A 17,115-nucleotide genomic window follows, 5' to 3' on the forward strand; every position below is an offset into this window, starting at 1 on the left:
AGAAGGATTGTACAGAACTTTCATGGGCACAAAAATCCTGTACATCTCCTAGTTAATTTCTTAAATGTATGTTCTGAGAGTCTGTTTCTGCCTAGTTTAGAAGAGATGGACAAAAAGATTTCACTGTCTTTCTGAACAATTAATTTTCAGAGCTTGAAAATGCATTTATCATCTATACCTGACCAAAGGATGGTGATTCTCTTTGACTGAAACTTTAAAGTTCAAGGGTTTTGTCTTGCAGAGGGAAAAAAAAAAACCCACCTCAAACTCCCAAATCAATCTGACTGAGCTTAGATTATAATTAAGAAGTTATTTTATTTTTTCTAATCATATGGGTATTGTCCTGAGCTGCAGAGTGTCACAGAGCCCTTCATCTCCTTTGTGGTAGAATTTCTCACTCAGGATGATGTAGCTCAGGGAAACGTCTCTGTCTTTCAAGCATTTCTCCTACTGACCATGCTTCATCTCCTTATGTTTTCTTCCTTGAAGGCAGAAATCCCTTTCTGTTTTCTCCCTCTGTGGTAAGTGATGCACAGCTCTCTGTGAAGAGACCTGCCTAGTCCTGAGCACCAGCTCCTCTTGCCAGCTCCTAAGTTTCTGCTTAGCTTGTTTAGTGTCTATGTTAAATATGTGTGCACAGACAAATAGATCTGGGGAGACTCTGAACTGTTTGTGGGGAATCAAACAACCACAGCATTATAGAATAATTTAGGTTGGAAGGAACCCCTGGCAGCCTAGTCCAACCCGCTACTCAAAGCTGTTCTTTTCAGATCAGGCTATTTAGGTGTGTGAGATCAAGTTTTGAACACCTCCAATGATTGATTGACCTCTTGAAGCTTCTTTAAGCCCTGTTCCAGTATTTGATCACACTCCTTTTCTTCTTTTTTTTCATGATGTCAAATTGGAATTTAGGATGTTCCAGATGTTTGTTGTGTCTTGTCCAATCGCCATTCAGCTCTGTGAAGAGACAGGCTCCATCTTCCTTTTATCCCTTCATCAGATCCTCCTTTTAACCTCTGAGCAGCAAGGTTTCCCCTTTGCCTTCCCTTCTCAGGGCTGAAGGGACCCTGCTCTCACAGCCCCTTCTTGCACCCAGCCTGGTGCCACTGTGGCATCTGCTCCAGTAGGTAACACCTGCTCCTAGGGAATCAAACTGGTGTTTGCTGATGCATTTCCACAGAAAGGAAAGGATCAAGGGCACCTTTGTGGTACTGATGGGGTCCTGCCAGGACCTTTGTCCTGGCCCTGTCTCTCAATTTTCTGAGTTCTCTGTGTCAGTCTGTGGTAGCAGAGGTGTGGTAACATCAATTTCTGGTGTCCTGGTTCATGTCACCATCTTAGGAGTCCATTATGTTTCATGGCAGCGTGTGTCACAGCAGTTGAGTGATTTGCTCCTGGCTTTCCCCTGTGTGATACTGTGCAAACTGAGGAGTGTAACAAAATGAAAATGTAGCAACTTTTTTCCTTAAGGTAAGGAATATGCAGCTGAGCAAATCTGCCTTTTTCCAGAGATGCAATGAAGCCTTTGGATCAAAAAGTAAAACAGTCCTTAAGAGTCAAGTGTGACTCTGTAGCTGTGAATACAAATGGTGAAAATTTACATGTTACGCCATTCTGTTTTCTTTTTTTTCCTTCTACTGTTTTTTTTTTTTTTTTCCTTTTTATAAAAGTGGTCTCCCTTATTGTCTTCTGCATCCTCTGGAATGTGGGAATACTACATCAATGCAACAATGACAAGTATGAGTTTCAGGCAGAAGAAAATTAAAGATATTTATCAAAGTATTTTCATCTCTTTGGAGAAAATTGTTGTTGCTGAGTTACCATGCTATCTGAAGCAAGCTCTGGTGGATTTAAGCAAAATTTTACAAGAATCACATTCTTCTGTTTTCTGTTTAGCTTGTCTTCTTGGGAAATAACTAGGCCTTTATGTTTTTTTAGATGGTGGGTTTTTACCCTTCATTCCACTATTAGCATCATGTTACCGTATAGAAAGAGATCTAAAGAGGAATAGTTTTATTCAAAGTTTGTTTTCTTTCAAATATCTAACAGCAAGTATCAAGTGTCTCAATGCTATGCCTAAGCCATCTAGCCATACCAAAGCAACAGCTGAGTTTGTTTTGAATTCTGTGCTTTGTAAGCAAATAAAAGCTGTTGTGACTGGCCTTGGTGCAATACTCACAGCTGGATAAAGCACAAGGTGCTTTCAGAGACCAGCTGAGAGATGTGTGGTGTGAGGGGGCAGAAGCAGCTCCACAGATCCTTCCCTGTGCTCCCTATGGAGAATGTAAGGATGCTGTATCAGAGATGCTCAGCTGGATGCCAGTCCAGCTGTCAAAACAGAGGTGGAGTCCCCTGGGTTCTGCAACAGTGGTTTTGTTTCCTCTTTCAGCACAATAGTCTTGGCTTTGCCCTTGCTAGCACCACTTCTTTAGCCAAGTACCTCCCAGGCAGAAATAAGCTTAATTTCCATTTTATTTATCAGAACAAAGGACAGGGTCAAGGTCCTGTCACCAGAGTCCATGCCAGGCTTTGCAGTGGTCAAACAACCTAGCCCAAAACCCAACATCTTTCTTAAAAATACTTCTCTGAAAGCACAAACCAAAGAATTTTCTTCTGCATTACATTACTAAGTGTGCAACTTCACTAGAAATGTTTAGGAATGGGAGCAGTAACCAGCCTTTTGTCACCTGGTTTGTGGAAATTGGAGGTGTATGTGAAATCACGTGGAATTATGGGAAGACTCAGGTAGCAAATATTCTAGAGGATGGACTGCAGACATGGAAATGGAAGCTTGTGGGGCCTGAACTCCCCTGACAGTGCCTGTCCTGAGCTGAAAATAGCAACTCACTAGGCCAGCACAGGTACAGCTTGCCAGGCTGATTTATGGTGTCTGCTCTGCCAAATCCACCTGATCTGTTCCTGAAATTGGTCTGATCCCGGGTCTCAGCTCAATAAGCTGTTCTGTACTCAGCTAATTCTGCAGAGAACCAGAGATGTCTTGTGCATCTGTAATACAGGAGGACTGGGAGCTGGCTCTACTTTGGTAAGATTCAAAGAATTGTTATATGGGAACAGTTGAAATAAATGTGTAAATGCTTTGAAGGCTCCTTCTTTCAAGATGCCAGTCATAAAACCAAAAAGTTTTAAGAACTTTGATTAAATAAATACTAAATTCCCCTGCACTGGACATGCAGTCTTCTTTCAGAAAAGCCACTTGGAATTGGTTTCTGAATTGGGGCCAGTAAACTTGTACACCCTGGGACATCTCCAGCATCTGAGCTAGCATTTCAAATTGTATTACTGAGCTCAGATTAACTGGCTGTCTATGAACAGCTGTCAAACCAATTTCACAAATGGTGAGGTGAATAATTCCAACAAGGATGCAAAGGCTGTCATGGAAGTGGAATGAAGCCACTGCCAGCCTCTCTGCATAGTTCAGGGACATCCCCAGTTTTCTGTGGTCATGGGCTGCTCACAAAGTATAGAGTTTACAGCAGCCAGAGCAGACATTTTAAAGTTACAGTGATGAGTAAAAGGACTGATTTTGATACCTTGTTTGGTTGGTAAGGGGAGGCTTGCATTTTTTTAGTACAGCAATAAACAAATGCAGAATGTGGGAGGAGATGACTCAGAAAACACCAGCATAGTCTGATGTTTGTATTACAAGATAATAAATGGGCTGTTTTATATGTATGTGAATGCACGTAGACAGAATGCAGATGAACCTAATAAAATTATCCTAATCACTGGGATGACAGCCTCTCTGCAAGAAAGAAAAATTGATCACTCACATGGAAAAGGAGATGTATCTTAATTTTGGGATGTTCTTTCCATGTAGAAAGGATGATATTTAAGATTCTCTTTTTAATAAAGTGCTGGACTTTCTGTCAAATGGCACTTTGTAGAGCTCAAGCAATTAAATAAAAGCTTTCTTTGTGAGAAAATATTTTTTGATTGGGTATGTTCTTCTGGAAACTCAGGTATTGATTAGTTGTTTGTTTGTCTGTTTTTTCAAACTAAGAAAGGTGAAAAATAGAAATAGGAAGGATTAGGATTAGAAATTGTGACAGTGGAGCATGGGGCTTTTATGCAGCTTCCATTAATACCTTAAAACAGAAACCTGAGTAAAAATGTGTCACCATTTTGGAGCTAAATCAGGTTTATAAAGAAAGGAAGTATTTTTGAAATTACTTTGGAGACAATAGACATAGACCTTATATCTCCACAGGAGAGCTTAACCACCTAATGCTGCAGATAGCTACACTATTTTTTCTTAGTTCTGTTTCTTTCACCTTAAGGATTAGAATTATTGCTCCTGCCCAAACTCAAATGTCTTTTATATGGATTTTAATTGCGTTCCCCTGTTTGAATCCTTTTGGGTTTTTATCCATGTAAAAAAATTTAAAAATCTATTAATAATTTTTATGTCATATTGTTTGAACTTTATTTAAATGCAGTAAAATAGAAGATAGTTCTTATTTCTCTAAAGGGGCAGTCTTAATTGAGGAGAGTGGTTGAAATTAGCGTTAGCTAAAATTATGACAATGACAGTGATGATTTATGACAGCTGAACATTAAATATTTTTTGTCTTTAACTAACATTTCTTGTAGTAATATCCCCCTGAAGGAGATGCAATCAGACTTCAAGCTGTTTCACTAATTCTTTGGTACAGAGTCTGGGATGCCAAAGGATTTCACCCAGTGTAGGGTGGCTGGAGTGTCTTTCAAGCTGTGATGAATGTGTTGAGTTTTAATACCAATTATTGTACTTCATGGGCTCATTGGCTACATTAATATTGCACTCACTGCTATTACTAAAACTTGTGATGGTAATAAATTGAGAGGGCATGACACCCAAGTAGGCATTGCTTGATTTTATACTAGTTTCTTTTGTTTTATTGTAGTTTTTCTTCAAGAAAGTTTGGAAAAATATATACATTTAATTTCTCATATATTTCAAACATGTACCAGATAAATATTATTTTCTATTTTAGCTTAGCAGTTGTATTCACCCCAAGTTATCTGTGTTAGAGAAAACAAAACTCAGTTATAATTTCAGCTCACAAAAGCTGGATTCAATTCAAAACTGGCCCTGCTTTGACTTAATGATGCCATAAGGTCACTTCCAGCCTGATTTATTGTATATTTTAGAGATTTCAGTGCAATATCAATATAGATCCCTTAGGTTGATTAATTCACACATGATGACGATTTGCACTTTGCTAGAGACAGCTTTAACCCTGCTTACCATATCACTAAAGACAACATTTTACTCTGAGAACCTATCCTTTGCTTTCAATTACAGAATGCATTGCTACTGACATAACACTGGTGCTATAAAGTTCAGTTCTATCTTTTTCAGATCATTCTTTGTTCCTCTATATATGCTATAAACTCATTATTGCCTTTAGAGATCCCTGAAGACCCAGAAATTGCAGAAGAATATTATAAAGATGAGTTTGAATCCTGTTCAGAAGACAGTGAAGAGGAGGAAGATGCAGAATTTTCATGGACAGTCTCTAAGACAAATCAGCAGGTAAATGAGACCTTTGAGAACCCTGTATACACTTGATGCTCATTTTCCATGAGAAAACTGAGTTCCTTCGCAGAATTAGTCCTACTGACATTGCTGATTTTTTATTTTTTAGGAGTGTGTGTATATATCAATACCATGCATTAATTATATGTGTATTGTAAGATATTGATGAGAAAGATTTTTGCATTCCTTCAAGATTAAAGGTAATAATCCCATGAATGCCTTAAGGTAGATTATTGCCAGAAACCATTCTTGTGACTCTAAAACACTCAGAGTGGGATCCTCTCAAATGCCAGCTGGGATTTAAATTAAATTAGAGCTGAAGGTATAGTTCAAGCATAAAGTCCAAGTTCCAGCTCTAATTCCCAGGCAAAGATAGTCATCTCTACTTCCTGCCTATATTAGACATATTTTCTAGGACAGTGTGATGAATGATGAGCCTGAACAGCTGCAAGACTTGTTCAGCAAATCTGTAGACTTTTCCACCTCACTGAAAGTGTCAGTGAAGAGAAAACTTATTGCTGAAAGGCTTAAAGCAGCTTTATCAGTTAAGGCTGCCACAAGACAGTCACGGATTGCAGTGTGAAGGTTGAAGATTATTGCAAAAGGCACCTAATTTAGATCTGATCAGAATGAGCTGAGATGAATCTTGTCTCCAGTGATCAAGTCTCCGTGAAATCAATAAACCTAAGTGCCTGAGGCAGTTCTGAAAATGGATCTTCCTAAGGCATTCAGGAACTATCAATTTCTCCCATGGGCCTCCAGTTTCAAGCATGGCCTGCAGTGCCTCTGGATGGTACTATCTGGCTCTGCCTAGGAACAGGAACTTTATTCGGTGATCATGTGCAAAGTTTGCAGAGCAGGGTGTAATGTCTTCTGCATCTCAGGGAACTGGCCAAGAAGACTAATACTCTTCACTAAATTATAAATAACTTGTGGTTTTTGAAAAATATGAACTAATAGCTTCTTTGAGATGTAGTTTTAAGGCAAAAATAAAGTGTGAGAAATCAGAACTCTACTTCTACCACAGCAGCAGGGGATTCTGAAGTTGTCCCACAAGTAAAACTTGAAGTTTACTCAGAAACAGCTCCATTCAATCTAGACATGCCCCCCTAACTTTCAAATTAAACACACAGGATGCCTTAAAATTCAGGAGCAGATTGTGCAATAGTAAAGAAATTGTTATTCAATTGTAAAACAGTGGATTATCTTAGACAATACTTTTTTAAAGTTTGCTGCATTTATGCTTACCCACAACACATAGACATACAAAGAAACCATTGCCCAGAAGGTCTACCACAAGGTACTCTTGAAAACAAAATTACTGCTCATTTTCATCAGACTGAGACAATTCTTCTTTTTTACAATGCCTTTTGAAATTTTCATTCAACTTTCATTGATGGTATCATTAAGTGTCAATCAGTAGTGGTTTTGAACAGGCAGACTGCTGCTTAGAATTAATGAAGGGCAGAAGACAAAAATAGATTTCTCAGTAATGCAGGATAAATTAGGTGTTGGCATTCAGATATGAGCTGTAATAGTCCCTCATGTTGTACTGACTGAAAATCCCATAATAAGAGCCAGCATGATGGGCTGGAAGAACCATCCCACTGGCACCCCATTGTCTCCGTCACCTTAAGATATTCAATAAGTATGTTTCTGGCTATTGACACAATTACCTTTTCTATTTTTTGGGAAGTGAAAATAGGCAATTTTTGCTTTCTCAAGTGAAAAATTCTGCAGTAAATCCGAAGTGAAAGCAGACTGAACATACCTGTGTAAATCTGAACACCTTTGTCTGAACTCAACAAACAGAAAGGCATGAGGGGAAGTAAGCAAGCATTATTAGGGAGTAAACATCTAATTCAGGTTGGATGGAATACTCAGAGATGTCTCTCTTTGGTGATTATAAAGGGATTTACAGTTATTAACATGCACACCACATCTTTCTTTGGATATCAATGGTTATGTGAGATGAATCCCACTCAAAGGTAGGTGGGATCATGCCCAGTATTAATAATAAGCTTCAAATCCTACCAGAATAGCAGAGGTTTGCTTCTGCAGTTATTTACTTAATACCAAAACTCCTACTTCTATTTCTCTGATGGTATTCGTACTCTTAAACCCTTTCTTCAAAGATACCTTAAACCAAGCTTTTGGAGATGTGTGCTAAAAAGTCATTCCACAGCAACACAGTAAAGGCTAGTAAGGTAGTTTCTGCAAATCTCTTAAATTTCCAATCCCAAGATTGCTTTACTAGTTACTTCTGTGCAGAGAGGGCAGAAATGCTGCACCTGGTGGTGCTCTCTGGTGACCCCATTATTTCAAACAAGGATTAAAAAAATTTCCAATGTTCATGCAGTAGCATGGGGTCAGAAAAGTCATCTTTATGAACAACATATTAAGGTGCAAGATGTAGAAAGGGATATGAGCTATTTATTCAAGCTATATTAGGCTCTCACAGATGTCAAGACAGACTGAGAAGCAGCAGCGTCATGTGGGATGTAAGACTGCTTAGGAAGGTAGAGTTAGGCACTGAAACACTTTAATTTTAAAGGTTTAGGGTGGGAGCTGAGACAGCTTTTTTTTTCTCATGTTGGTACAGCCAATCTCATTTCAGACACACTTTCCAGCACTGGAGTTTAGTGTCCTTTGTTCCTTTCTTTTGGAGCAGAAATGCACATTGACAGATTTCAAGCAGCAATTTGCCTATTACCTTTCCAGACCTCCACCTCTTCAAGCCAGTGGTTCTTTTCCACATGTTTTTTAATGGCAGAACCAGTTTCTAATTAGGGGAAAATCATAAAAGATAATGACAAACTGTTTTTAAAAGCGTTTCAATTTGTGATGCTTAACAGAGGTTTCATCTTGAGAAGTTAGTGTGTAATGAAGCTTCCATTGGCTTTGATTTAGCTGGGATGCTGGTGGATGCTCTTTGCTGCAGTTCATCACCATGCTCTTAGTGGTTTTTCTCATGAACATAATAACAAATTCACCCTCTTCACTATGACAAAGTCTACTTACTGTGATGCAGTAGGTTCCTGTTTTCAAATTCCAATCTGCTTCTGAGACTGTCAAGCCAGACAATCAGCTGACATAAATTATCATAGCTCTAGCAGCTCTGAGTGGTCTGTGTGCTGTGACCCCCTAAGATGCTCCACTGGATTCCTAACATATGTTTTGGCAGGCTTGTGGCAGTTAGAAATGGGGCTGCTTGTTCTGAATCTGGAATGTGCAAGCATTCACCCACACTGGCCCTTGTGCATGAGAGTGCCTCTCTTCTGGGCACAGTCCCTTGTCCCTTCTGTAGGGCTTTGCTTTCTCTGAAAAAAAAAACAAAACAAAGAGAGAGAGAAAGATTAAAGAAATAGATTTAATGAAACAGCTAAATCTTCCTCCAGTGCTAAACCCAAGTGGGGAAAAGATAGGAGTGATGAAGAGGTGAAAATATATCTTTTGCCTTACAGCATAAAGAGAAGAAACCAGCTTTGTTGTTATAATTGGAGTAAATATGATGTCCTGTTGAGAGAAGTCAAAGGTTTGGGAATTACAGGCTTTATCCCATAAAAAAATGATTTTAAAATGTTTTATCAAAGTAATAGTGTTTTATATGGTTATTTACTATGTTTTGCCTATCTGTCTAAAGGTTTGTGGTTAACTGTTAGTGATAATGAAAATAAACATAATTATAAAGTAATATTAGCAGAAAATCAATACAACTTTTTCATTTTGAATGAAAAAGATGTAATGAAATCTTTTTAATGAAGTCCTAATGGTTCTTTTTTCTTTTTAGAAGTACAGAGAAATTATATCTGTAATACTGTCTTAATTCAATATTCAGTATGTATTGTGTATGTTAACATAATGAATGCATTTCCTGGCTGCAGAACTGGAAACCCTTGTGCTGACTTGATCGAGTCATGACCCCACAGGCTGCTCCAAAAGGGAAAAGAGGCTCCTTTGAACCTCTGAGCTTGTGGGTTACCTGTTGTAATGGCCAACCAAGAACCTGATTCCTGCCTTGCAAACCTCAGCTAAAGTAGCAGAGCCTGTTTCAAATATAAGCCCATGAAACAATTTGGGGTGAAGAATAGTTAGTTTATGCTCATCCATAACAGCTCCCACTTGCACCAGAAGGTCCCTAACCAGCTGGAAGTCATTGCCAACAATTATTGCTGTCTTATTTAGGTGTACTGGCAGTTCCTAAGTTGAGAAATTTAGAATGGGCATTTTAGTAAAATCACAGAAGAATATAAAACAGGTTGTCTCTCATAGAAGTGGAGGTCAATAGTGTTTGTTTTTATTCCATTGTTTTCAATCTTAAAGGCATAGAGTGCTGACTAGTTTTAAAAAATACATCTTTTTGACATATTTTTTAGCAAGGTCAAAATTTTGACTGTCAGTTTTAAGTAGTCAATAAATGCTGTGGTTTTAAATGTGATATGGCAGCAGGTTTTGAACACTCAGAGTCCAAGTTTTTCTTGGATTTTCATAAAATTGTGATGTTCTTCCTGGACAACAATCATTGCTTAATGGCCAGAACTTTAAATTTCATCTGTGTACACAAACAGTATTTCATATGCATATCATGGCAAAACTGTCAGCCATCTGTTTGGTAGCAGAACACTTGAAATATAAAAATGTTAAAATCTCTTCTTAATTAAATTTTTTTTAATTAGTTGTTGTTACTAGACATGTAAGTAGATGCAATTACATGAAATATAAGTATTAATTTGCTGTGGGCAGCTATCATAAGCATAAAAATTTTGGCATAGTTAAAAAGTATAAACTTGCCTTTTTCAATGTAATATTGTTTTAGATATTCCAGAACTAACTGATGATAAAATGCTGGTATATTTTCAGAGACTGCACACCACCCTCCACAGTAAATATATCTCCTTTAAATTCCATGCACAGTTGTTCTAAACACTTGTGGTCTGCAAGGAATCTGACTTAAATTGTTGTTTGGTTATTGCATCATTCCAAAGTCTGATGTTTCAGGAGAAGATATAGAAAATGTCCTGGGCAATGTAACGTCTTTATAGTTTAGTCTTGACACTTACTGATGTGATATCTTCTATGTTTGTGGGATGGTACCTCTGGGACACAGTGTTTGTGTTTAGGTTTGTGGTCACACAAATGCTGTTCCTATTTCTTTTATTCACAGGACAGTGATATGGAGGCAATGGTTGAGTATTTGGAGAGTGTCCTGAATAGCAGCTCATTGGGTAAGATGATGTATCTTCTTTAGATAGCAGCAGTGATTAGCAGTCTGTATGCACCACTGTCCAACTATTTCCATGTTGCAACAAAATAACTCAAAAAATGTGATTCCGTTGAAAATTACTTCCTTAATGTACTGCAAAGAAGTGTAACTATACCAAAAGAAAGACATAAATAGTTAAGTGCTTCTGTTGAAAATAATAAAACCATAAAGCATGATAGTTAGAAGTATAGAATGTTAAAAAAAAAACTTCTAAAAACTTGGCTACTGTCATTTTCTCTTCAGAGGAAAATATTTGAAGATATGTAAACTATTTTATAGTTATTAATCCTGGTTACAATAAGAGGAAATGAATTAAAATATTTATTGTTCTTAAAATTATGATTAAAATTTGGATAATAATTTATGTAACAGTATCTCATTACAGATACAAAGAAAACAGTGAGAGTTTAAGTCTATAATTTAATCCTAAAATCTCTGGCAAAATATTGTCTATAGATTTACAGTTGGAAAGCCTGGGTCATTGTGGTCTACTTGAAAGTTAAAAGAAAACTGATGTGAAAGAAGGCTATTTACTGTTGCTGTCACCAGTTGCTGTCCTTAGAGCCACCACTGTGCCAGCAGCAGCCTGAGTTTGAGCTGCATGAAAGGCCAGCTGAGTTCCCAAAGGCTCCCATGGGAGCTGCAGCCTCGTTCAGCTGCTTTGTTTGCACTCATTCAGTTGGGATAAACCTGACTTGGGATTGTCTAAAACCACAGCACAGGAGACTCCTAGGAAGTCCTGCTTCCAGAGGTTCTTCCAGTGCTGAGCTCTGGTTCACACCTGCTGGTGAGCCTGGGCAGATGGGAAGAGAGAGCCAAAGAAGAAGGATGAAAGGGAGTGATCAAAGTTGTTGCCATCCATAGTCTTGTAGCCACTGGTCACCTTCTGGGTCCCATGCCAGGAGACCCTCAGCACTGAAGAAAGGAATATTTACATCCAGTTTCTCTTCACACTCACAGAGAACCCCCTGTTTCCAAATTTTGCACATATTTATGCATTTGCAGCATCACTGTCTGCAATGGGTTTGGAGAAGTTGAAATAAGAAAAATTTTGCTCTGTGCTTCAATATCCCTTTAATTAAAGGGAGGAATTGTCTTGAAGGTTGGTGAGAACAAACAAGAGTATTAAGACAAACAGTGATATTTTAAAAACAATCTTAATATTAGTATCCCTTATCTTAATCTTTTCTCTTCAGTATTAGGGACAAGAATATAACTTTTTAAAAATTGTAGTATTAAAGAATAAATTGTACTTTTATCACTAAAAAAATTTTCCAACCAGTCTGTGATGAAACTTACAGGCTTTTTTCAAACTAGACAGTAATTAGGTATGATTTTCTCCAAAGAAACATGTGTAATGATAATTAGATCTCCAGGTTCCCTTTTATCTTTGTATGCTCAGTATCACTTAGAAAGTTTAAACTTTCATTATTTTAAGTTTTTCCAAAATCAAGTTATAAACCTGCAGTGGGGATCATTTTTATGTGTGCTAATGTTCAATTATACCTTGCATATTCTTCACTGGGCTCCAAATTCCCATTACATCAAAATTTTCTATATATAGTGCAATTTACATAGGTTAGATACTTGCTGCCTTTTTCACCCTAAAGCTAGTTGTGTCCCCTTCCAGGTCAGCATTTCTTTAACTGACCAATAGCACATTGGTTTTAGCCATTGCATTGCCAGTGCTAGCCAGAGCCTCCCTTCTTGACATCCCGTGCCTGTAATCCTTTGCATCTCATCTTTTTTTCCCACTTTTCAAGGAATCTGCTGTTGTACCAGGCCTGTACTTCTCTACATTAATTGAATTAAGTTAGTTATAAATATGTCTTTCTACACAGAATACTACTAATCCATCTGAAAAGCAGGTTGTATGTTACAAGAATAACTGGAAAGAAAACAAAACAGCTCACTACATAGTAATTCAAAGAACTACTGCTGTAGCTTAAGCACTTCAATCAAAACTTCTGTCAGGACAAGCCAAGATCAGACAAACCTGAAGCCTTGCAGACTCAGTTCCAGGTGTGTGGCCTGGGGCAAGCAGTGGCAATATCATATTGCTGGGCTACAGAGCTGCAACACAATTGTAATGGCTACTCCTGAAAACAGTGTGGATTTCATGGCAAAAATGGAAGCAGGAATCTGGCCAGGACAGAATTTCTTGTAGCATCTTTCATTGTTAAAGTATTACAAAAAGATTATGAGTCATTCCAAGTGGTTGTTAGAGAATAACCAAGAAGAAAAGCGAAGGCTGTGATAAAAAGGATGCAATAAATATAAATTGTTTTTCAACATGTGGAATTTGTTTAGTATAAAACTCAGTGTTTATAAAAGTACTTGGGAGGTAGCTGAGTTTTCTCCTCAAGAGGTCGCAGAATCACTCCAACTACAAGAGCTTTTGTGGTACACAATTGCTTTTGTGTTGTCTATAAAGGTCCATGTGGAGAGTGTTTGAAATAAGATGGGCTGTGCTGATAAATTGAAAAATTGGGAGGATCACAGAAAAAACTGCAGAAGATAAGGTAGTTTGAAAAACTCATTTTAAAATTTACTAAATTTGCCTGGCATTAAGGGAGAGAAGGTTAGGGGCAGTTGGGTCACTTTGTATTGTTTATGAATCTGGAAAACACATCTGTTTCTAATCTTTTCTATCTTGTACAAAAAGGCATTGTAGGATCTCATATGTAGCAGTGAAAGGTAAGGAAAAGAAATCTGAAATACAAACAGATGTTTATGATTCAGTGGAGATGGCAGCTTCACAACTCATCGTAGCTTATGAAGAGATGCAGAAGATGTGTATCACCTATTCTTTGGTCATTAGCAGGAATATTTGTAGGAATGCCTTTGGACCATAATTTATGAAAACTCTTAGCAGATAATGCACCTGTGAATAAATTCCTTTCTCTGCAGATCCTCAGTGCAAACCTCCAACTGGTGCTCTATCACCTGAGAGGACAAAGATATTTTGCCCTTTGTCCTATGTTGTTTCTGCAATACTGGGTTAGACATTGAGGGACATTGAAATACATTTAGAAAGCCACAATACCTGGTTTTGAAAAGACACTGCTCTTGTTGTTTCATTTGATTTTGTTTAATGGATCAAGAATGATACATTGGATAAAAATGCAAATAATTATCTGGTAACTTTTTGAAGAAGCCTAGTTCCTTGTTGTGTGTTGATATGTGGGTACACAAACTGCCTGAAGCTGGGTGCAAAATACATTATTAATCAAGTAACTGCTTCTAAGAAAATACCTTTGATGTAGAAGTGATATGGCTATGAATCACCCCAGCAACATTTATTGAGGTGTGCTGTAGCACCAATGTATCAAGCTGTTAGCAGCCTTCACTGAGAACTCATTTTTTAATTACTAACCACACCTTCGCAGCATCTTAAAATATTCAGTCTGTGCTGCCTTGCAGTAGCTAAAAAATCATATTAAATGGAGAGAAAGATATAGAGTTTGCAAGATATAGAGACTAAGTTTTTCTTGGCCAACTGCCAATGTGTAAAGTAGACAAAATTTGAATTATTTAGCCAGAAATCCCAGGGGAGAAAACAAAAACCAAAACAAAACCCAAAACAAACAAGAAGGATGTTTTTAATGATGAAATGTCAGAGGAGAAGGAAATATTGTAGTAATAAATATACTGAATTCACTACACAGAAAGAATATGCTGAGCTTTTACTACAGTGATCTATCCTGTGATAATAATAATGCCAGAATTTATCTGGTGCCTGTGGTTAAATGTACTCCTTTTTAAGAGACTGCAAGGTTTATATTATCCTTAGGACACTGGTGCTCAGGGCATCAATTTTTAATTGGTTTCAAAGCACCAAAGCCCTACATCTGGACCTTAATACTGTGCCAACTGTGAGAGGAGCCCACTAAGTCGCAAGCACTGCTTTGTGCAGCACCTGGGATTTCCTAAGAGCTGTCCTGAGGATAACTCAATTTTCCAGTGCTGCTGAAGGAGTTGAATGCTTACAGACTCCATGTAATACATATGGATATGCGTGTGCACTGTTACAGTAAATGATCAGGAAATGCTTTTTGCAATAATGGGTGAAATAATTGGTCACCAGTAAGAACTGGGCTTGTCATTTTTCATCTTTTAAACTACATTAACTATACCTGAGTTGCAATACTTGGGCACCAGATAACTCTTAGCTATTGGGTGTAAGATAAGTTAGGAGTATGTTTTTAAATGTGCAATTGTTTGTCCATCCTGCTAGCAGAATTAGGAATCCATTTCTTCTGTGCTTCCAAGCTTCTGAATCCAATCACTGTGAGTGATTCAGTAGGATCATTCACAATGGAAAGCTGTAATCTCAGCATTCAGATGGATGTGATCAGGGTCTAGAATCATGTCAGGCATAGGAGCTTAACTGTTGGGAGAGCCATGATTGCACATTCCAGGGAAGCATTTGTGTTCTCTGGAGGTGTCTATACCAGCTCATAGAGGGAGGGGAGCTGCAAGCTGCCTCTGGCTGCATGTGATCCCTGTTAATGCAATCCAAACTAAGCCAAACCCCAGCCCGTGTTTGACCTTTGGCTTGCTCCTACCCTATGCAAAGCCTTCCCGTGCCTGGTCAGAACTTGGGTCCTGTGTGGCACAGCCCACACATCTACACCCTAATACACCTCCGTTTTTTTGGGAAGTGAAATCCTAGTGCCAAACAATTTGCGAGAAGAGGCTAAAATAGCTGCTTTGTTCAGCTTAACAAATTGAAAGCTGAAATTGGATCTTTTTTTTCCAATTATGAAGAAATGAAAGGTGTAGTATTTGCTGGGTCTCCAGGATGAAGGAGGACTAAATGAATCGGACTCCATGTTCTTAGGAGGCTAATTTATTATTTTATGTATTATGTTACTTTAAAGAATGCTATACTAAAACTATACTAAAGAATAAAGATACTTACAGAAGGCTTATCAAGATGCTAATTAAAAACTCGTGACCTCCTTCTGACACGGCCAGATGGTGATTGGTCATTAAGTCAAAACAAGTCACATGTTGGATAAACAATCTCCAAACCACATTCCAAAGCAGCAAAACACAGGAGAAGCCATCAGATAGTTATGGTTTCCATTTTTCTCTGAGGCTTCTCAGCTTCCCAGGAGAAGAAATCATGGCAAAGGGATTTTTCAGAAAATATGACAGTGACATGAAAGGAGTATGCAAAAGGGAAGGAAAGAATTGCATAAGCCAAGGGAAAGGACTGGCACAGGAGGAAAATGAGCATGAACTGCTTGACAAAGAAATTTTATCTGGAATTAGGAGATTTTAGCCACCAGCTGCCAGTGAGGCTCTGAAATTGTCTTTCAATGGGAGCAGTCAGGGCAAAAAGTACATAAATTTCTTAGGAAAACCACAGACTTGTATGATGGGATGAGTACATGAAACTGCAGCATATTTGAGCTGATAACCCTGACAGTCTTCTGTGATTCAGCACTTCTGTGTTCCTGTGCACAAGTGCCTCAGTGGTACGTGAGCCCTAGGTCCTGAAATATTGCAACAGCTCACAAGGCCTGCAAACAGAAAGAGTGGGCATGTGTGTTTATGCATGTATATATCTCTTACACATACATATGTATTTACAAATACAGGAATGTTTATATATATATATATATATAAATGCATAAAAAGAGTACCTTTATCTGAAGGAGAAACTGATGTCTTAAGAGAAATATTTCCAGTTTACAGTAATGATCAAGCTCAAGGAGAGACCTGCCTGTTAGGAAGAATGTTCTTGCTCTTAAAGATAAGTAAAAAAACAGTGGAAGAAAATGCATATTGTCTAAACAAATATAATTTTGTTGGATATTTATTCATCTCAGAACTTCCTGAAGTGATTGTCCTTTCTGTTGTAATTCCTTGTGTATTCCTTGTTATTACAGTTCTGGTGCCTTTAGGCTATAAACCTACTTGTCCCTCAGAAAGGAGTTGCCCTTAATGTACATTTAATAATCTAATTCATCTTTAATTAATGTGGCACTGCCTTGTGAGAAACAGGAATAGTCTTCCTCCTTCTGACTGCCCTTGATTCTGCAATAGAGCTCAGGGGATGAAGGTGAATAAGGTTGTGTGTCTGTGCATTGATTTGTAGGCTCAAGGACTGTCACCAGAGTGTCTCCAGGGGAGCCCCAGGGATTCAGAGCTCTCAACAGCACAATGGCTGAGACCAAGCTGAAACGCATGAGGGAGTAAGTAGCAAATTTATGTGTTACCAATGTGCAGGCAAATTTATGTGTTACCAATGTGCAGGCAAGGAATATGGATTTGGCAAACTGCAAAGCACAGCAAATAAAAC

At 38.1% G+C, this 17,115-nt stretch overlaps 1 protein-coding gene across 10 annotated transcripts in view; it reads left to right on the top strand.

Annotated features, from left to right (window-relative positions):
- NEK11 (NIMA related kinase 11) overlaps positions 1-17,115 on the top strand; it is an 82,126-nt gene that overhangs the window by 51,068 nt on the left and 13,943 nt on the right. For all 10 annotated transcript variants that reach the window (XM_064704775.1, XM_064704776.1, XM_064704777.1 and 7 more), the window contains 3 exons: positions 5,412-5,536; positions 10,704-10,764; positions 16,912-17,008. In XM_064704775.1, the coding sequence (XP_064560845.1) occupies positions 5,412-5,536; positions 10,704-10,764; positions 16,912-17,008 (283 nt within the window). The remainder of the gene's footprint in view (positions 1-5,411; positions 5,537-10,703; positions 10,765-16,911; positions 17,009-17,115) is intronic.

This window comes from Zonotrichia leucophrys, chromosome 2 (assembly GCF_028769735.1).
Source record: "Zonotrichia leucophrys gambelii isolate GWCS_2022_RI chromosome 2, RI_Zleu_2.0, whole genome shotgun sequence".
In the NCBI taxonomy this organism is placed as follows: domain Eukaryota; kingdom Metazoa; phylum Chordata; class Aves; order Passeriformes; family Passerellidae; genus Zonotrichia; species Zonotrichia leucophrys.